Source organism: Monodon monoceros, unplaced genomic scaffold, assembly GCF_005190385.1.
Source record: "Monodon monoceros isolate NGI ecotype Baffin Bay Population unplaced genomic scaffold, NGI_Narwhal_1 Super_Scaffold_6, whole genome shotgun sequence".
Taxonomy (NCBI): domain Eukaryota; kingdom Metazoa; phylum Chordata; class Mammalia; order Artiodactyla; family Monodontidae; genus Monodon; species Monodon monoceros.
Window position 1 is genome coordinate 85,182,892 of NW_021703783.1, and position 21,921 is coordinate 85,204,812.

Consider the following 21,921-nt stretch of genomic DNA (forward strand, 5'->3'; position numbering starts at 1 on the left):
TGCCCAGCTGCGTTTTCTCTGCATCAGTTGAGGATGTAACAAAGATAACTGGCGGCTAGTCTTTCCAAGTAACAAAAGCTCAGTTATTCTGAGGGCAGCTGAAGTGAGTGGGAGTTGGTGGACACTGCGGCCCCGCCACAGAGCCGCAGTGACTCACTCACAGAGCCCCAGAGTTGTCTCTGCCAGCGAATTCCTCCTCGTCCATCCCTGCTGCCTCCTTTTCTCCAAAGGAATGAAATTAGGAAATAAAAGCTGGGGTTGAAAATAGATTGTTTAATCTGCCCCTGACTTCACACCACCAGGGGCTTGGCTTCATGTTGGAACCTTTGGATTTGCTCATTCATTCATCTGTTCATTCATTCCGCAAAAAGTAATTCCACGTCTAATCTGTGCCATGCCCTGGGGTACACAAGCGAGAAAAACAGGCGCAGTTGCTGTCCTCATGATCCTTACATTCTAGTGGGTAAGAGAGTCAGTACAGAAGTAAAGCACCAGGTAAATATATAATTTTGAATGGTCATAAGTGCTATAGGGACCCATCATAGATGGTGGTCAGAGGAGGCCTCTCTGAGGACGTGACATTTATCTGAGACCTGGAGTATGACAAGGGGCCAGCCACATAAAGGCTGGGGAGAAGAAAAGATCATTTTAGGTAGTGGGGATCAGCATGTGTACAGGCTTGAGGCAGAAAAGAGCCTGGCATAGTGAGGACTGACTGATGTATATAAACGAGGGAGAGGGTGCAGGAGAGGAAGCTGCAGAGGTGGACAGGGGCCAGGTCATGCCATATCAGCTTATCTCTCTGGGAACTGATGCATTTGCTGCCCCTGGTCAGTTTTGTCAGTCAGAGTTTGGCCATGGAACTGTTGGTAAAGTGTAACTCAAACAGATGAGGTTTTCAGCTTCAGCAAATATTCTCCTTAAGCACAGCCACCTTTAGGATAGATGATAGCCAGTGGGAGTGGAGATAGATATAAAATCTTCTTTCTCTTCTCAGTTTTGAAGGTTACAGGAAATGTTTGTTTAGTAACAAATACTCCGAAACAAAGCTGTTCAAATGGAACTTTCTGTGACGATGGAAACGTTTTTTTGTTTTTTGTGAATCTGAGCTGTCCAAAACAGTAGATACCAGCCACTTGAGGCTACTGAGTACTTGAAATGTGGTTAGTGTGACTAAGGAGCTGAATTTTTAATTGTATTTAACTTTAGTTAATTTAAATTTATACTGGCTAATATATAGGGAAAGACAGCTCTAGAATCTAGACGTACTTAAAAGGAGCTTATTTCTCAGGAAGGTACTAAGAAAGGCTTAGGCTGGCCCAAAACTGGAGCAACATCTGTGATGGTCCATAGAATCCTAGTGGGGAAAAGGTTCAAATGATTTAGTCCAAAATCTGACAGAAGGGTATGGCCAGGTAGGCTAGGAAGCAGTTTAAATGTTCACAAGTCTGTACCAGAGTCTCACAGCTTGTGATCTGTAATGGCCCTGAACGTACACGATGCACGATAGGAGGCAGTGTTTCCCAGAGGCTTGCTACTCAAAGCGTACTCCGTGGACCAACAGCATCGTCATCATTTAGAAGCTTGTTATACATGCCGAATCGCTGGCTCAACTCCCAATCTCCCACTGAATCAGATCTGCATTTTAACAAAATCCCCAGCGATGCAAACGCACATGCAAGTGTGAGAAGCAACTGTTATTGTGGAAAGGTTATGGAGTTGGGCAGATCTGGGTTCAAATCCCAACTCTGCCACTTACCTGACCAAGTTTTGGGCCTCAACTTTCTCACCTGAAAAAGGAGGTAATACTACTTACCTCAAAAGGATTATTGTGAAGATCCAATGCGTCAATATATAAAAAGAAACTAGTATGAGAACTGGTTTATATTGGATGATCATTCGTTCATTCACTTGTTTAACAAATCATTATTGATTGCCTCTTATATTCTAAGCATCCTCCCTGTCCTGAGGCACCCCTTTCAAGAAAAGAAGAAAAATAAACACCACCAACAACAAAAACTCAGGGAAGAAGAATGTTTTACTGGGGATGGGAAGGAAAGAAAATATTCCTCTCTAGCAGTTTCAATACTATAACATGGACAACAACTTTATAGGATTCTCAAATCCTATAGGATCTTTAGAGGATTCTCAGAGATCAGGGACTTTCACCACTATTCTCAGACTTTTAATTAGACGTGGGGGAATGGGGAGGGGAGAATAAGAGAAAGATGGGAATTAGACAAACATGGAAGGTTTGTTATTGTTTTAACAACAAATAAAAAGCATTAGAGCTGTCTTAAAAATTAAGCACAAACTATTAACTGCACAGATTTTCTTTTATTAGTTTCCTTAAAAACGAAGAAGCAGCAGTCCTCACTGGAGGTCCCACCGGTAGGAAAGGGAATGCAAGGGGTGTTCTTTTCTGCTCCCCAGGCAGAGAGCGTTTCTCACCCAAGCCAGTAGGTGTTAATCTGCTTAAGCCTGCCTGAGTGGATCTGTTAGGTTGCTGGCACATGGCCATTTAGGGGTTTTGTTTCCCAGACCACAGGAGCCCATTTTTCCGAGAGTTCCACTAGCTTTTTGTTTGATAACGTCTATTTCTAGCAGCATTTACTCCTTCAACAACAAATTCAATGGAACAAAAATTTACTGAACACCTACTATTTGGCAAACCCTCTGTTGGGGATACAGAGATGAATAAGGAACCGTTGCTGTGCTCCAGGAACTCACACAAAAGTAACTTGTGCTGCATTCTCTCAGGTGATGGCTATTCTCACTGTGTCTTCCTACTGCTTGCGGAGCTGGGGGAAGAAAATCCTTTGGCTTCCCCGACTGCCCCTTTTAAAATACCCACTGACCTCGCTGCGCTCTCCTGAGGTCCCAGGGCCTTGAAGGGTTAATTACTTGCTTGCTGTGGCTGGTTCATTGTTTTCCCAAACTTCCCACCCCCTCCAATTCCATTTCTAATTGTGAAATTTGTTTAATACATTTTAATAATGTTTTTCTTTTCACAGAGGCAATACACATTCTTTACATAAAAATACAGATAAGCAAAATGGAAAAAATGTTAAAACCATCCTCAGCAATAACCTGTTTTAATAAAAAAGGGTATTTTAAAAAATTACAACAGTTATATAATTTCATATGAAGTTCAAAATATAGAGGAGAGCAGTCAGGCATAATCCAGTCCTCTGAGACACGATCATTTTGGGGTTTTTTTTTTTCCTTCTAGTCTTCTTGCATTTATTATAAATGACACCTAGCACACAGCCTGCTAAAGTCATTATCTTTGGGGGGAGAATAATGGTGTGGATATCCAAACCAAGAAGGGGTGCTTTTAGCCATACTGCTGGATAAGGATATTTGTGATTTTGCAGAAGAACATGGGTTTAGAAGTTTGCTGTAATTAGTTAAATCACTGTTGCTATTCAAACGTTTCACCCCTGGTGACAGAATCTGACCCAAGAAACTTGTCTTTTCTTCCTTGGAATCTGAAATGGGAAATAAAGAAATTTCTACTTTAAGAAAGTCTGACCTAAGAATACCTGAATTCGTAATGAAGAGTGCTTGAATATCATTAAAAGCCTACCACGTGCCAGGCTTTTTGACATATATTATCTCAGTTAATCCTCACAACAGTCATACAAGGTATGACTTACATGACTTATATGACTTACATGATATAATAGGCGTAATTATCCCTATTTTACAGATTATGAAAGAAAGGCAGATAAAATTTAAGAGGCTGGCTCAAGATCTTACAGCCAGTGCATGGCAGAATTAGGACCCAGAGCAAAGAGACACTATGGTAGAGTTCCACTTTTAAATGAAAACCTTTCCTTTATCTTCCCACAAGAATTTCAAGATTAAACATGGTCTGCGTAGAAGGTATAGGATTGGAGGACCAAAGTTTTCTCTTTTAGTTCACCTTAAAAATGACCTCCCTTAACCAGTTCTTCAGTCTTCCATGTGCCTACAAGGAGGTGCTGAATCCTATTCCTGCTACCTTTTAAAATAGGTTTAATCCTTTCCATTATATCAACATTCTAAATTTATCAGAAATTAAGTTGATGACTTTATTATCACTATTAGTGGTTTCTTAAATTACCATTTTTTATTCTATCTCATAAAGCTCCTAAGCCTCTTGAAGGTTTTAAATTTTGTCAGTTTCTTTTCCCAGTCCCTAGCACTTTCAAGGTATCCAATTAAAAAGCAAATTAATGGAATTAATAATATGTATGGAATAGGTCACCGTTAAGGTCACTGTCTAATAATCTTCAAAAAGACCTGGGCAGGCAGAGTCCAATAATCTACTTATCTTTGCTTAAAGCAATTTGTTGGATCCTTAACACCTGTTTAGTTGAGTGCTGAGAAGTTATTTGGGGAGCCCGTCTGAGCTACATCGCCCTGAGCTTTCTTTTGTCCTCTCTCCTTCTCTCCCTCTTTTTCTTTCTTCCTGTCTTCCCTTTCCCTTTTCTTCCTTTTAAAATTTTGATTGAAAATCTTTTGGCCACCAGTCTCTGCGCTAAGCACCAGGGACCTAACGGTGGGCAAAATAGACAAGACTCCTACCCTCATGGAACTTACAGTCTGGTGTGGGGAATTAGGCATTAATTCTATCACATTCATTAATGGGTGTAAGATTACAAATTGTGGTGGGCACCACCATGCAGTAAGGGATCTGACTTAGTCTGGGGTTAGGAGACAGCTTCTTTGCATTGAGATATGAAGAAAGAGTGGGTACTAAGGGAAAACTGAGGATTCCAGGCAGCAGAAACAGCATGTGCCAAGGCCCTGTGTTGCCAGGAATCATGGTACTCTGGAAAACGTGAAAGAAAGCTATTGTGGCTGGATCAGATAGCACAAAGGCAGAGGGTAGGGGATGCTTCTTGTGAGATCAGCAAGGACCAAGACACATGCTTTATAAAGATTTTGGCTTTCAGCTGAAGAGCAATGGGAAGCCACTAGCATTCTAAGGAAGAACTGGGGGGTGTGAGAACTGTTACTGACTGATGCACCTTCGTTTGTCTCTGCAGGAGCGATGCAGTCATACACGTGGTCTCTAACATACACAGTGACAACGGCGGCAGGGTCTCCAGCTGAAAACTCGCAACAGCTGCCCTGTATGAGGAGTACACACGTACCTTCCTCCTCGGTCACACACAGGATCCCAGTTTATCCCCACAGAGACGAGCACGGGTAGGTGACTTTCCTGGGATGTTGCCTTGCTTTTACGTTTGATTTGAAAGGGGAGGGTTTACTCGGTAGTGGTTTTCTGAGGACAGGAAGGTTGCGCCCTCTGTTGAGTTCTCAGCGTGCTCTTGCCCCTGTACAACTGTCTCATGCAGTCCCCACAATGACCAGGTGAGGTAGGCGGGTCACCCCCGCTTGACAGATGAGGAAATTGAGGCTGCACCGAGTCCAGTTCCCCAAGGCCACACAGCTGGTAAGGGTCAGGCTGACTGAGCCTGCGTCTGCCTCCTTTAGGAAGGAAAACTGAATACTCCCTCTCCGCAGCTCCCCTGGATGGTCCTCGTGCACTTTGTAGCCTTATAACACAGCTTCATGGTGGGTCCAAGTCTTTTATGACTCGATAGGAGGAGGGCTTCCTCACCCGAGGCTGGAGGTCCCTGGAGGGCAGCAGTCATTCATGGGGTTCAGAGCATCCCCCTGGGTTCCAGTGGCGCTTTGGACCCTGAATAAATAAATCATTGATTTTGCCCATATTTTTTCCCCTAATCTGTAGTGATGTTACTGTGATGAATAAGCTACAGATCCATTTAAAAGGGTAACAGCTTTTTGCCACTTTGCATTGTCTTTATTAAAAGACATTCCTCACACAGTGTCTAATGTGCAGTTATCTGAAAAACACTTATGATGTTAAAAAGGGCCCTTCTTCTCACGAGACTCTGCCATGTAGGTACAGTAAGCCTCACAAGCCAGGTTCCAACAGACCAGCTCTGGGGGATACAGGAGGGGACGGAGGAGGACCGCTCAGGTCCCTTCCACGTGGTAGCCTGAGGCCTGGCTGTGGGCATACTTGAAGTTAATTCCATAGGCTCAGGTGCCCCTGACCCATCAGTGGGGCAGCCACCATTTCCTCACGGGGCCTCCTAGAGTCTTTCCCCACACATTTAAAATCGACTTCGAAATTGTTTCAGAGAGCTTCCGACTCTGCAGAAATGGCACAACAGACACCCGCATGGTCATATGTCAGCGTCTTTGCTGTAAAGATGTTATTAAGAATAGTGGTAATAGTATCCTGTGTTTCCACAAGACTATTTTATAATAGAAAGTGACCCTCGGGGTCATGTGCGGCATTTTTAGTACAGATGTGAGAAACAAGGGTGCGAGTAGCCCAAGGTCCCACAGCTGGGAAGTGGTGGAGCCAGGCTTAGAACCGGAGGCTGACGCCTGGTTGGCCGTGGTGTTTCCCCCCTGCACCAGAAACATGGGAAAGCAAAGGCCTGAACAATACAAAAACAGAAGTCCCAAAGTAATTTCTTCTTTTTTTCCTATTTGACTTCAGGCTATAATATGGGGCTTTTTACCACAACAGGAGAAGAGGTTTCCATCACTAATGATGTTTAGCTCAGGGCTAGTTTTCATTCCCTGCGCATCCGCCGCCGGGTGGTGAGGGAGGTACGCTGAGGGGAGGAGGAAAACCCACCTGGGAGTTTAAAACTATCACAACAAAGCCGCAGAGTGGAGATGGTAGGAAACAGAAAGAAGAAAAATGGAAAACAAAAAGGAAGAAAAGAACAAAAAGGAACAAAAGTAGATGAGGTTGATTTTTAAAGGTGTCAGACTGATTTGTTCTCCCTGCTGTTACTCACAATATTCAGTGTGCCTAATGCGTTTTAGATACACAGGAAGCTATAACTACGGGAGCTATGGCAACCAGCATCCTGCCCCAATGCAGAGCCAGTACCCGGCCCTCCCGCACGACACAGCCATCTCGGGACCGCTCCACTACTCCCCGTACCACAGGAGCTCTGCACAGGTGAGTCGGTGGCCCCACTTGTCCAGGCCTTGGTGTGCATGGTGCCAGGTCTAGTCAATTCAACACAATTAATAAGCACTTTCTGCATACTGTGTGTCTCCAAGGAAAGGACGGTCTTTTCCTCAGTGCCATCTCTTCCCTCCAGTGGCTGCCCACAGTGGGTGCTCAGCCAGAGTTCACCCCTACTTGCTTTCACATACATGGGTGCCAACCACATGTCTTTAGTTCTGTCCTCCCTTTGACCTCTCTCCCAGGAGACAAGCAGCTGCAATGTCTGTTGTCCTTTTTTTCGGGCAGCCACTCTCAGACTGAATCTTTTGTGTCCTCTCCCACCACCCACTCCTGGTGCAGTCAGACCCTCATGGAGTCCTGTCAGGACTGTCATGCCAGCATCATCCTGACTGGTCTCTTAGTTTCACATCTGTTCCTTTTCAGTCCAGCCCAAACACACAACCTTACCAGAAGAGTCCTCCTGAAATGGACCCTTATCAGATCATTCTCAGGCCTTTGGCTCTTCACTGTCTAACAAACCACATTGCTCCTCTGTGGCCTTGGTGAGTGGGGATAGTGGCTGCACCTGTCGCACCAGTGTTGGGTGCTCCACTTGTCTCAGACGTGTTCCTGTGCACTGGGCCCCAAACACAACTGGTCACCAGTTCCATCCAATTCTGCATCCTCGTTGTCTCTGCACGCTCCCTGTCCTTGCCTCAGATCAGGTCTTTATCCAACCTGGATGATGACAAAAGCCTTCCCATCTGTTGCCATGCCACTGAACTTGCCCCATCTCTGGTCCATCCCCAATACTGTAGCTGGAGGAATCTTTTGGGAAAAAAAAGCCAACTGGCGATAACACTGTCCCTCTTTTGCATGTCATCGCTTTCAAAGTCAAGTTCAACTCCTTAGCACGTCTCTCAAGACTCATGATCATCTGGGCTCTGCCTGCCTTTCTGGCCTACCAGCCATACCCCACCTTTGCCCCAACCATGCCAGCCCACGTGCAGTTCCCCCAGGTCTTCGCAGATACTGTTGCCTCGGGCTGGGATTCTCTTCTTCAGCCTCTCCTGCTTGCTGTTCAGGACAAGCATCCTACTGTCTGTGCGGCACTTGCTGACACTGCCCTCGTCCTTCCTCTAGGACCGTATTCGGTGCCACTCCTCTGTACTCACATGGTGCATTGGGCTTTCTTCTGTTGGCATACTTCTCATCACTGACTTTCCTGACACCCACAGGAGACCCCAGAGCTCCCTGAAGGCAGAAATTAAGTCTAGGATCTCCGGGTCACAGCACCCATCAAGAAGAACAGCTAGCTTTTACTGAATGCTGTCCCGTGCCAAGCATAGTGCCGAGCACTTTCCACACCTCCACGGTAACCCTTGCAGAAAGGAAGCGAGAATAACTTGCCCGAGGACTTGAACCCAGGCAGTGTGACCCTGGCTGCCCAGGCTCTTAAGCACCAGCCTCTGTCACCTCTCATCCACTGTTTATTGAACAGAGGAGTGAACAGGAGGTGGGGCAGCATAAACAACTGTGGTGTGTGGCAGGCAGGGCGGCAGGTTTGGGAGGCAAGATGAGAGCTATGCTTAGGAAAGAGCTCCTGCAGCAAGGGCCAAAGGACAATGAAGCAGAGAGGAAGGGGCCTGGCAGAACAGGGAGCGCTGCCAGGAAGCACTTGCAGGAGTCCAGAACAGAGGTGGCAGGACGTGAGCTGGGATGCAGGCTGCGGTTACATCAGCTGTCAGCACAGACCTGCCTCTTGGGGTGGTGGGGGGGCACCGACCAGAGTGTACCCACGGTCCACAGGCACTCAGGGCAAACAGGCGTCTGTTTTGATTTCCATCGGCAGTACCAGGGGGAGCCCTGGTATAATCCCCAGACAAGCCAAGAAGTGGATTCCTCTAAATCATCACCTGGGGCATTCATTATAGGTCCCAACTGCGTCACACAGAGAGGCCTGTTCCCTAGGTACTGCTTCTCTTGGGAGCAGAGTCTGTGCTCCCCCACGGTGACCCCCTAAATGACTTAGAGCTGCTGCCATAGACTGGGTCACACACAGTCTAAGCAGCCCACTCATTCATTCATTCAGTCGCTCTCCCACGACTGTCAAGCGCCCACTATGCGGCAAGCACTGCTTAGCCTCTGAGAATACGGGGAGAATGAGACGGAAGCGTGCCTGCTTTGGGAGAGCTTCGGCTCCAGTAAGGAGACACTGGCAAGATCAAGCGAAAATCCCAGCCACAGCTCCTGGCATTACCTTCCCTCTTTCTTCACTCCCTCATTCCTCCTCATGAAATTTCTGGGGCTGGTTTTTCTGGGGTGTTATTTTTAAAGCCTTTTGCTACAAAAAGAAGCCAAAGGCTTCTAAAGGACCGCGCGGTCCCTGGTGATCAAAGAGGTCGAAGCATCCACCCTGGAAACCACAACGGTCCCCAGCTGGAGCATTATCATTTAATCGCTGGTCCTAATCGAAGGGCTGAGGACTAAACGAACGCCTGTGGAGGAGCCCGCTGAACCCAGACTAGGTGTGGGAGGTGAAAGGGTCCTGCAGCCTCGTCACCACTGTGTCCTGTGGCTCTCAGGCAAGGTCATTTCACGACCTCTGACCCCCACCACCCGCTCATGCCCTCCACTTGGTGCTTAATGCCTTCGTCTCCATTTGTAAAGTGGGGTGGGGAGCCATTAGTTATATAACATCTCTGCCCAGGTCGATGGGTTAGGGTTAGGGTTAGAAGGCTGAGATCAGCACTGCTCCTGGGGAGGGTACTGTCTAAAGACAAAGAATCCTTCGTTTTGTTTTTCATTAACATTTATGGGTCAAGCACTGTTTTAGGCACTTTCAAATACAGAGGCTCACTTAATTCTCAGAGCAACCTCAGGAAGAAGGCATTTTCTCCAGGTGTTAAAGACGAGGAAAACCTCAGAATGTAATTTGCCCCAGGTCATGCATCCAGTAAGTGACAAAGCGGACTCAAAGGCAAATTCTCCAAATCTCAACCCCAGGCCGGTGGCACTGAACACTACATGGTGTGTGTTTTGGAGGGTGTGAGGTAAATTGGAGAGGTTACTGCGGCTGTTCTTAATAAGTTTCAAGTTCCCAAAGAGAAGAATCACACACCCAAGATACTGTGTTTCTTTCCTTTCCTGGCACTTTGGTTTAAGGTTGAGCACATAGGGGAAAATCCACTGCAGGGTTAATTAGTTTTAGCTTTCCAGAGCAGAGGTCAAGCCGTTCTACTCCTGAATACTGAATATCACACTTCATTACATCAGACTCAGTGGGGAAAAGATTAGTCTGAATGGAAGAAGAATCACAACCATAGAATATGGTTAAAGAATGCAGTTGGTCATTAGCACAAGAAACTAACTTCTGCAAGTAAATGCCTACCAGGTTTGCCTTAAAGAATGGATACAACACTTCTGTGAAGTTCAGTAATCGCAGACATCCCAGCATTCATATACACAAAATAACGTGAAGTCATTTGTTTTTTGAAATAGGGCATTGTGTGCCCTTGTTTATACTACTCATTTATACAAGACATGCTTTCTTCATGGGTACTACAAAGGTAAACCTCCAGTCCTGTTTGAATCCTCGTAATTTCTCAATTAGTGAGTCCAGATGAATCAGGCTGCACAGGGTAAGGTTTGAATTATTTCAGAAAAACACCCTTCTTGCAGCTATGCTGCACTTGTCCACACCAAAATAAGTGAACAAGGGATGGTATCAGCTGCCCTTTCCCAGGTTCCCCATTCTCATGCCCAACCAGAAAGAGAAAACAAACCAAACACATGGCCACAAAGTATTTCTGAGCCTCATTCAACACACATTCATGGAACCTCTACCCTGTCAGCAGCCATGAATGTGAAGTGGGCCCTTGAGCTTAAAAGCCATTTGATCAACCAGAAGCAAACTGGCCAGAAAGACACTTAGGGTGGACCAGAAAGTTGTTGCGCATTTCTCGTCTGTATGGCCAAGGCCCAGCCTTGCCAGCCGGTCACGCAGCTCTCACGGCAACTCCAGTGGACCAGCCCAGGGCCAGTGGGTCCTCGATCTCAGTGGCCCAGTGACTGCTACAAAGTTTGCTTAGCGTGCTCCACTTTGGGATAGCATCCTGGGCCGAAGGGAATAAAAGCAGCCCACCATAGTGGTATAAAATCTCTGACTGTAGAGCCAGGCTTCCTGAGTTCAAATCTCAGCTCTGCCTCTGATAAGCTCTGTGCCTCAGTCTCCTCATCTGAAAAATGGAGATAATTCTAGTACCTATTTCATAGGGTTGTTGTGAGGTTTGAGTGAGTTAATAAAGGTTAGAACAGGGCCTAGCTCATAGTTAACACTCTGTGTGGATATTTTCATCATTCTCCTTTGTAACACCACTGTTATTATATTTTCATAATTATAGAATTAATTTCTGTCTTCCTCAACTCTACTAGCTCTGTGAAGGCAGGGACCAGGTCCTTTTTTTCTGACCATCTTATTCCCAGGACCCAGAACAGACCTGGCCCTTGGTGGGTCCTCAGGACATACTCATCAATGAATGAAGGGATGAATGGATCCTTACTCTGGTAGTAAGTTGCTGTGTGACCTCACGTAGATCATTTCCCCTCTCTTGCCCTCAGTTCCCTCATCTGTAAAGTGAGAGGTAGGACCAGGTGGTCAGTCACTAAGGCTCTTCCTTTCATTAGTGGACCATGATGCTATGACTTGAAGAAGACGAATATCCATAATAGTTACCACGTTTTGAAAACTTACTGTGTGGAAGCTCGAAGTGTTTCACATGTATTAACTCAATTAATCCTGACCTGAAGAGCTCAGCAGATGTGGACCGTCTGGCACAGTCTTGGGGGAGCTATGTCCTGGGTGGGGGGCAGATCCCTGTTGGCAGAACTTTGGTCAGTGAGAGCCGCCTTTCATAGGAAAACAGTTTGTGCGCCCGACGGGGGCCACCTTTCACCCATGCTCAAGTAGCAGTCCATTTGGCGAGGGTCAGGGATAAAGGGCTCATTCTTCCCTCTCCAAGTGCAGGAAAGTCAGCCCTCGGTGTGAGTAGTCACTTCTCAAAATAGCACTTCCTAAAATGGTTCCAGAGAGGCCCGGGGTCAGTCTCAGCTGAGATGGACTCACGTCATGGCCCCTTGAGGGAACCTTTGCCCACTTGTGCACACACACGTGCACCTACACGTGCCCACAGACACCCCTTGCACACCTCTCACGGGGTGGGGACTGGTGACTCATCTCCATTTTCACATCAGTAGCAACAGTGTGGGATTTGACCTAGAAAAGGCTAACTTCTGGTTAGGGGCCCTCAACAAAAAGTGCCTTTATCTGGAGCAGAGCTCTCAGGACCCCAGGGTTTGTGCCCAGCGGGCCCGAGGAGCCTGCGTGAACCCGGATGTGAAGTGTGAAAGGTGAGGCGGGTGCTCCCGCCAGACTAAAGAGAGGCCTCACTGGCGGCTTTAATGGCCAGGCCGGGCAGCGGCACTCCAGCCTGTCAGCTCTCAATGGTCTCTTCACCACGGGGAAGACGAGTCACTGACTCATTTGCAATTAGCTGACCTAACGGGACAGAATTTTCCAGGCCGGATTCTGTGGTAACAGAATTTTATTGTCACATTGGAGATATTTTGAGCCAGTCTCATTTCCAGGCAATTACTCTTTTGAGCCTGTGACACAACCCCTGGGCACAGCTGCATCTAGGGTCCTTGATTCGGCACAAAAGACACGCTCTCTTGGGTTCTGTGGGGAGGAGCCTCCAAGTCCACACGGTGACATGGTACCTACACAAGCCAGGCAAGTAGGACTCTGTCGGAAGCATCAAGCTGAGGCCTGGTCAGGGTTGTAAGACCCTGTGGTCTGTAGGGGAGGGGGGAGCTTAAAGGAAGAGTGACAGATTCAAGTTTAATGGCCTGTGTTCCAGGAAAGGAGTGTCTTCCTCTCTGAATTCTCTGCAGTTCAGTTGTGGTGGGTCATGCCTCGTTTGGGCCAGTCAGATTGATGTGGAGGAAAGTTACGAGCTCAGGACCGGGCTTTTCTGCCAGCTCTCCCACTAGCTTGCCATGTGGCGCCTCACTTTATGGATCCTAGTTTTCTGTACATCTGTACAACGTGGGCTTGGATTATATGATCCCTAACGTTCTTTCTAGCGGTAACGTTCTGGTGTTCATTCACCAGATAACTTATGTAGCACCTGCTAGGTGCCAGGCATCATTTCAGATGTTGTGCATATGGTAGAGAACATGACAAAGCCCCACCAGGAGCTTAGGAATATAAGCCAGTGGAAGGAGACAGCTGACAAGCAGGATGCTAAGATCCCGACCTGAGAGTGGGGGGTGAGGCACTTAGCTTGGAGAGAGAGGATGTCCAGAAACGTCTCTCTGAAGAGGTGACGTTTGAGCTGAGGTCTGAAGAATGATGAAAAGGCAAGCATGGAAGGAGCTTGGGGGTAGGGGTGGGGAAGAAGTGTTCTAGGCAGAGGCAACATGTGGGACAAAATTCTCTGAGGTGGGAACCAGCTGGGCAGGCCAGAGGACCAGAGAGGAGGCCTCTGTGCCAGGGAAGGGACATGCATCCGGGGAGCTTACCTGAGAGACTGTCAGGAGGGGGAAGCCGCCTTTTGGAAAAAATTAGAGACCATTTTGTAATAATACTTCTTAATATTACCTATTTAACACCCGGGATCTTGATATCTTGGGCAGGGCCCAATCTCAGTACGGTCTCTTTGGGGTTTAGAATGGGTCCTAGGCTAGAATCCCACCGCCCAGGCCTGAGGGTCCACCGTGGCTGCCGTCCACGCAGCTGATTTGGGGATTATGAAAGGCTCCGTGCGCTCTCCCTGGTCTCCTTGGCAACACCCCTTGGTGCCTTGTCCCCCCAGCTCCCAGATACCAGCTACGCGCTTCTCCCTCTTGCCTACCTGTTCTTCTGACTGCGGAAGGCGTGTTGTCTGTCCTAGGTAGGACAAAACCCTCACTACTAGAACTTGGCGCCCTCCTCCTTGACCTGTGAATAGCTGGTTCTCTTCCCATGCTTTGGGCCTAACAGCCTTCCCCTGCTGCCCCTCGGGCTCCCACTCAAAGAGGCAGAACAGTTCCCCTCTGGCCCGCTCGACTACAGGGGGCACCACTGTTGTCATAACCCCTTCTCCTGGCTGTCTAGGCTTCAGCCTGTCTGTCTCCTTCACAGGGGGCAGCTTCCCACCGAATCCCTCAGGGCTCCACTCTCCAACTGTCAGGGAAGACAGATGGGGAGCAGAAGAATTCCGACATTAGCACATATAGGCGCTCTCCCTACTCGTTGCCCTTGCCACCCTTGTTGACTGGCTCCTGCTCTTGTTGGGGTGGCCCATAGCACAGCAAGGAAATCTTTGTGCTGCCTGGCCTGCAGACCCCGGAGCTCGCAAAGGGAGCCCAGAGCTCCTCCCCTTCCTCCCCTCTGATTGTACTAAAAGCGGCTTATTTGCATAGCTGTCTCGGTAACTGAAAAGAATGTAAAAGAAGCAGCACTTCAGGGGCACTCCTCTTATTCCCGATTCTTTCCAGAACAGCTTCCCCTCTTCTTGTAGCTATTAACACCTGTTTTCCTGGCCTGCACAAAAGCACCTCCCCTCCCATTTGGCTTATCTTGACTCCTTCTTCCACGTTCACACCAAGCCCAATAATTTACCATTTCCTGCTTGTATATCTTCTAGGACTCCAGTGAATGTGAACCAAAAAGAGAGATGTTCTCTGAATGATAGGCACTAATAATAACCTTTGAAGCTGTTGACTTGCTTCCTCTTCAAAAGCCTGCTTTTAGGTTGCAGTTCATAATTGAATTCAACTGTAAAATGCTATTTTTAATGATGTCATTGTGTTTTTCTTGGCAGTATTGTTCTCTTGGGTTGATGGAGTGGGACCTATCACATCTCCTAAAATGATAAAGCTCAAAACCATCCATCCATATATCCGTATCTATTTGGACATGCTGTTCCTCCTGTACACACACACACACACACACACACACACACACACACTCCCTCTCTCCCTCTCTCTCTCTCTCTCTCTCTCTCTATCTCTCTCTCTCTCTATCTCTCTCTCTCTCTCCCCCTCTCTCCTGTATTCCCAGTGGGGTTATTCCTTCTTTTGGGTTTGACTTCCCCAAATATTGCAGATTAAGAGCACAAAAAGTCAGTATTTTTGGTTGAGTGACTATCAGCCTAGCTCTGGCTGTGAAATCCTTTGCATTTCTCCTGTTATATACTTCCTAGACCAAGAGTCAGTCTTTCAGAATTTCACTGATTACTTCCCATCAACTTTCATTAACAGCGTCTTAAGAAATTTAACTTAAACTGTGAACATGACTGATATTGTGTATGTGCAACTTCAAGCTAATTTTAACTTTGTGGAATTTCTTTCCCCTCAACAAGTACCCGTTTAATAGCCCCACTTCCCGGATGGAACCTTGTTTGATGAGCAGTACTCCCAGACTGCATCCTACCCCAGTCACCCCCCGATGGCCAGAGGTGCCCACAGCCAACACGTGCTACACAAGCCCGTCTGTGCATTCCACGAGGTATGGAAACTCTAGTGACATGTACACACCCCTGACCACGCGCAGGAATTCTGAGTATGAGCACATGCAACACTTTCCTGGCTTTGCTTACATCAACGGAGAGGCCTCCACAGGATGGGCTAAGTGACTGCTTTCATAGAAATCCATATTTAATATTAAGAATAATTATTAATAATAATAATAAACTCAACACCCACCCCCCAGAAGAATTTTATCTCAATACATCATAACTCCTGGACTATTCCTAGGCGTCCATTTTCCTAATGAATATGAGGCTGGGATTCAGTGTGGGATGATAAACTTTAGTTCAGAAATGGGACTCACTAAAAGTCAGTGAGGTTGGGTTCCTGTAGCCAAGCCAGACTTGACTGTTTGTATAGAGCACTATCTCGGGCAGGCCGACCTGTCCCTTTTCCCTCTGTTCCATGCCTTCACTTTATGTTGGCAACCATTGCCAGTAAATTACCTATTTTCCTGTTGACAGAAGCTCTTTAGTCTTGAAGGGTGGATACTAGAGACGGAATCTGGTTTGTGCTTTTGGATGGGCACATAATTTAACCAAGAGCATTCACCTTTCCATCTGGCTGTCATCTTACTGTACAACAGACAGCCCCCTCAGATATGTCCTAAGCATCCCTTCTTCCTGGTGGTGTCGTCACTGCTTCCTGGAGCACCAGGGCTAAGTGGAGGTATCTGGAAACTCTAGATTCCCTGTTACACTTATGTCTGTCACAGTACCTGCATTGCCTTGGAATGTAAGCACTGTTTAGGGGGAAGGAAGAGGCCTGTTCTGTATGCCTTAAGTTGAGTGAGGTTTGTAGGGGACCGGTTCTTCTACATGCAAGTATTTGTCCTAAGTTTGCACAATGGCTAGTGTCAGCAAAAGGCAGGAAAGGGGTTTTTAAAGTTCTGAGAGAATGTGGATTTATGGCATTGAGTATCAAACTCAGCTCTGCTATATTAACTCTGTGAATCTGAATGGACCAAACTTTTAACTTACCAAGCACCAAGTGTGAAAATGACTTTCTTGGTTCCTTCATAAGACTATAATAATTTCCGACACTTTGATAGAAAAAAATCAAAGCTGTGCCTTTGAACCTATACTATACTGTGTATGTGGGAAATAAAAATGTATTGTACTTTTGGAAAATCTTTTCGTAGGCATTTTTCTGTTAGATTTGTAGCAAGTTGTGAGGTTTGTTAGAGATTAACATAGGTTTTCTTTCTGTATTATAAAAAACACCAAGAAATTATGGTGGACCTATTACCCTATGGGTAAGAAATAAATGGAAACATGACATCGGATGTTTTAGCAGTTGTTCTGTAAATAAAACATTTGATCACACCACTCAGTGTGATAATCATGTCTACAGCTAAAATGGAAATAGTTGTATCTGTACAGTTGTGCAAGATATGAATGGTTTCACACTCAAATAAAAAGTATTGGAATGACCTGCTTTCTTCATTTTGTATTTGATAATGACCTGTGTGTGTGTGTAATATAAATGACATTCTGAATACTTAGGGTATAAGTAGGCGAAACAAAACTAAGTGGTCTTCTGTGGTTGTGCTTATCCAGCTCCCTGTGATCTTATCATCATTAAAATGTGGATAGGCCACACATGCAGTCCTTAAATGACGATTCAGCACCCACAGCCTGATGTAGGGAACCAGTTCTACATACAAGGATTTACCTGAAGTTTTCATGATGGCTAGCGGCAACAAAGGGCAGGAGCCTTTCAGCTCTTGCAGGGAATATTATTCTTCAATACCAGCATCATTAAGAGGTCCCCTGGTACTTAGTTCATTATGCTTTAATGATCACTGGTTGTAAAGATATTTCAAGCACAGTGCTTTAAATGCCAATAAGCTTGTGGAAAAGAACAGTAACAGTACTAAATACTTAGTAAGTACCAACAAATTCTTCTCCAAAACTGCATTTTGATTCTAGGGTTGGGAAGTGAGGACACAAGAGGGAAAATGATTAAATGTTTTGCCCAAATGTTAAGAGTCTAGGATCTATGAGAAATTCAGAGCCACAGATTTCCAGAAATGGCAGTAGTGACTATTTTAACTAAAAGGCACGAGAATTTGACAACTCAATTTGCATTTTGAAAGATTTATTTTTAAAGCCAAGCTCTTACTTGCTATTACATAACTTACTTATACCTGAAATTTTAATTTTAGGATTAAAATTATACATTTTACATAGCATCCCCTTTAAAAAAATTAGCTTTGTTGTTCTACCAAAAGGAGGCAGATGTTGGATTTCACTCTCTGATGGTAAATTAGTTTGCTCTTTCAGCCAAGGTCCATTAGTTGGCTTTATATGAGGCAAATAAGGGAGAGGACGAATAAAATTTCATATTTAGTCACTGAAAATAAGCCTGAGAATAACCAGACCTATTGCTCTCCTGCAATCCAAAGCTCGTGCTCCACAAACGAATGGGTGTAGTAAGTCTGACTTTCGACCTACTAAGCACAAAAAACTAAGCAATTGCCAAATTCTCTAGCCAGGTAGCAGCAGCGCAGAATAAACACCACCCATGTACAAGTAACAACCACAAGCTCTTTAAATGCACAGATGTTTAGGCAAAAATAGTCACAATCAACAAGAGCCTGAATCCCAGAAAATAGAGCGGTTGCTCGAGGAACTCTGCAGAGGAGAGAATAAGGGCCTCCTCGTCACAGCACAGCGGAGAACCGGGAGTCATCGGTGCCGTAGGAGGAAGGAGGCAGCTTCAGATGAGGCAAGTGGCCACTGGACGCTCTCTCCAGAGCACAAGGTCCCCATGTCTTGGGAGTTTAGCATACTGCTTATGTTCCCAATTGTTCTAAAGCTTCCACTTCAGAACACAGAGGGATCTGATTAGAAGAAGACAACAGCTGCTGTGAGCTCATGACTCAGCTGCATCTTCTCTCCCTCTGGTGGCCCCTAGCCAGCCACCAGGAAGGGAATGGGCAAGGCCGGCAGCTGGGAGCGGGGCCAGCCGCTTGTCAGAGGGTGCACAGAGGAGTCTTGGCAATAAAGGGACCCTGCCCTCTTCAGGACTCTCTCTGAAAAGGACTTGGCCAGCTTGAAGCTGGCTGAAGTCATGAACAGCAGCCAGGATGGCTCGCCCACGTCACAGGCCTGTGGCGTCCCAGGCACCCATCCTGCTGTGTCCTTGTCAGGCCTCTAGTATAGCCCAGGTCTGGAAAGAAAGGGGATCTGTGGCCCCTCGGAGACAGCAACCCAGTTACAGACCAATCAAAACTGTCTGCCATCGAGTGAGCCCAACCTCACTGAGGAGAGGGGCCGAAATCATGGAAAGAGAACTGAAAGGGAGCCGTGGCTTTGCCACCATGTGACCTTGGAGGGGTCACCTCCCCACTGGACCTCGAGCGGACCTCCTCTATGACTGTGACATCCTGAATTATAGTTTGTGTGCTGATGGACCAGGGCGGGCAGATCTGGGTGAGGAGGGTGGACAGCTTAGGGAAAACAAAGAACAGACTGGCAGCTGGGCAGTGATTCAGGAAGGCAGCAATGAGAGAGAAGGCGACGGCTCCACCAGCTGGTGCTAAAGAAACGGGCTGCGGTTCATGCCCAGGAGCTGAGTCCCATATACCTGCACCACCATCACCAAGCAACACCTCTTCCTCGTATCCAACCCCAGCCTCTCTTACATGACTCCACTGGGGATGGCAGTCTCCTGCTATTTCCCCCTCCCTCCAGACTTGTCCTGAATATTTGCTTTAAAGTGACATCAATCAAAATGTCTGAAGTGAATCTGGAGAAGGAAAGAGCAAAAACAAACAGGCTATTTGTCGCAGCTTCTCATACCCCTTAAAGGCAGAATCGAAAGATTTTTAAAAAAATCATGGGAAGGGGCTAGTCTCCCTTTATTACAGGGGAAAGAGTGTGGGGAGGGGCAGCTGTAGATCTCTTGAAGCTCAGAGTTCAGATTTAGTCAAGAGTCTGAAGTGTGCACATAATCATCATAGGAAGCTTAAAAGAAAAAAGGTGGATGTACTTACTGGCTTCAAAGTGAGGTAGAACTGAGATTAAATCTTGGTTCCACCAGAGATGTTACAGAAGGGACATTCCTGCTCTAAGTAGGACTGGACTTTAGCAGTTCTCAACCCTGGCTGCCCGTCAGAGTTATTCTGTCAACTTTATAAAAATACTGATAGGTAGGACCCACCCACAGTCAATACTTGACCTGGAATGTGATGAGGAATCGGTAGCCTTTTAAGCTCCCCAGATGATTCTAATATGCAGCCAGGGTTGAGAAACACCACCGCTTCCACCTTGAAGTTCTAAGATCCAGGGACTGCTCTTCCCCGAATAGGCACCCCAAGTTTCTTTTTTACAGACTGGCACATGCCAGTCATCCACACTGTTCACAGTGTCCCCACAGCTGACAAACCTTTCCCTGACTGTACTGTTTTGTTTGTTCTTCAGCCCAGCCCACCTCCCTACCACTCTGCCGCCTGCCCTCCTAACCTGGCCCTTCTCTGCTTCAGTTCCTTGGCAGCCTCCCAAGCTAAGCCAGCCCTTGTGGTTTCCTCTTCTTCCAAGGAGGTCAGAACCTTTTGTGCTTCATCAGCCTCCTCCCTGAAGCTCTTCCCCCATTCCTCCTCCTGCACCTCGACCACCCCTCACTCCAGCCTTCTCACCCCCATATTTTGCTGCTACTGGTGTAGGTGGGACGGAAGACGTAGGCCCAAGAGTTGAGAAAAGAGCTGTTGCTAGGAAAAGAGTGTGGGTGAAGAGAGAGGGTGGGCGGGAGAAATAGGGCTCCCCAGTTTTATTCCTCCGTTTGTCATCATAAATGCCTCCAGAGCTAAAACCAGTTGTTTTAAGAGCTATTACGAAAAATAACGAGGTCTGACCAAGACAGCAGGGGTGAGAGCATCAGCCTCAGAAGCAGCTGCAGTGCTGATCCTTGATATTTAAAATAGTCTCCTGATAGAAGGGAAAGCCACTGAAAGAAGTTCAGAAGAGTGAATTCTCAAAGAACTGCCAAACGATGCCCCCACCAGAGATGGAATCCGAAATGTCTTGGCCCGGGCTACACCTCTCGGAAACAAACTGCAAGATGTCTTCTTAAGAACTGAAATGTAATCAAGACAGAAGGACAAGCTTTAAATGAGACACGCTTTCCTCATCTCACACTGAGTGACATATGGTCCATTCCTGAAATAGCTCTGCCTCACTCCATAGAGGTTTCCGTTTCTGGGGGTCTGCTGCGTGCCAGGCCCGTCAGAGGCATCATCTCCACTTCTCAAAACCTCCTTGAGAAGTGTCAGTGGTATAATCATTTCTCTTTACAGGTGGAGAGACAGAGGCTCTGAGCAGTTTAGTGCCCTGCCAGAGTCATACACAGTAATGGCAGAGCTGGGATGTGGAAACTACGTTGCCCCACTCCCAGAGCCTGTGCTCTTTCTGCTATAGCGCCCTGCCTTCTTCCTCCTTCCTCCTTTTGTTTCCGCCCCACCCCACCCCCATTCCTCTCTCCTAAGCGGCTTTGCAGTTTTTAAATCAACCTTGGCCGTGGTAAGAGAATCTGCTGGGGTTGACGAGAGTTTCAGAAGTTCTGGGAAAGTTTTGTGTGCTAAATGAAGGCAGATTGTAAGCTGCACCTGAGGTGGCATCCACTCACTGTAAGTTAACAGCAGACCAGTTTTCCCTCCATCACTTCCCAGGGTACATACAAACCAATATGTTATCAAGGACCAAGACTTGGTCATTCTATAGAGAAACAGGAACAAAAGAAAATAATAATGTAAAAAAAAATACCAGGTCACAGGAGGATTTTTATTACTAGGTCAAAAAAGAGCTCTGCAGGGGAGGTGCAATGAGCCAAGTATTCACTAGAATGAAGTCACTGGAGGGGGTGGAGGGGGGCGCTGGCTCCCTCTTGCTGTTCAGGTCACTACCCTTTGACAGCAGTGGCCTCTGACCTCGACAACCCTACAATTCTGTTTTGACTGACCCTGAAACCCATGACAGTCAGATGCAGGCACTGCCCAAAAGTTGCGATAGAGCTGACTAATATGGGAAAAGCTCCCGGTACGTGCCCCCAGCTGAAAGGAGCCGGCAGTTCTTTGGCGGGAGATGCAATTTATTCTGTCCTCCTCCTTTCAGGGAAATGCTAATCCTTCATAGGCAACTGGAGGGGAAGACTAAAGTGTGTTGATGATGAATGACAATAATCCTTTGTCCACTGCCACCTCCTCCTAGGGTTGAACCTTAAGAGTTTAGTCAAATGTTGGTAAGTAAATTAATGCTTTACTGCATACAGAGCTAAAAAGGAAGTGACGGGAAGAAGGGCTGTGAGAATATATTTCCTCTGACATGTGAATCTCAAAAGCTTAATTGCAAAGACAT

General features: G+C 46.6%; 1 protein-coding gene across 3 annotated transcripts in view; it reads left to right on the plus strand.

Moving 5' to 3' along the window:
- Positions 1-16,998, plus strand: part of RFX4 (regulatory factor X4) — a 164,217-nt gene extending 147,219 nt beyond the window's left edge. The window contains exons 16-18 of one of the 3 annotated variants that reach the window (XM_029205461.1): positions 5,037-5,199; positions 6,865-7,003; positions 15,400-16,998. In XM_029205461.1, coding sequence (XP_029061294.1) covers positions 5,037-5,199; positions 6,865-7,003; positions 15,400-15,672 — 575 coding nt within the window. In that variant the 3' untranslated portion in view covers positions 15,673-16,998. The remainder of the gene's footprint in view (positions 1-5,036; positions 5,200-6,864; positions 7,004-15,399) is intronic. The other 2 variants (XM_029205463.1, XM_029205462.1) reach the window with 2 other exon arrangements.
- The last annotated feature ends 4,923 nt before the right edge of the window (positions 16,999-21,921 follow it).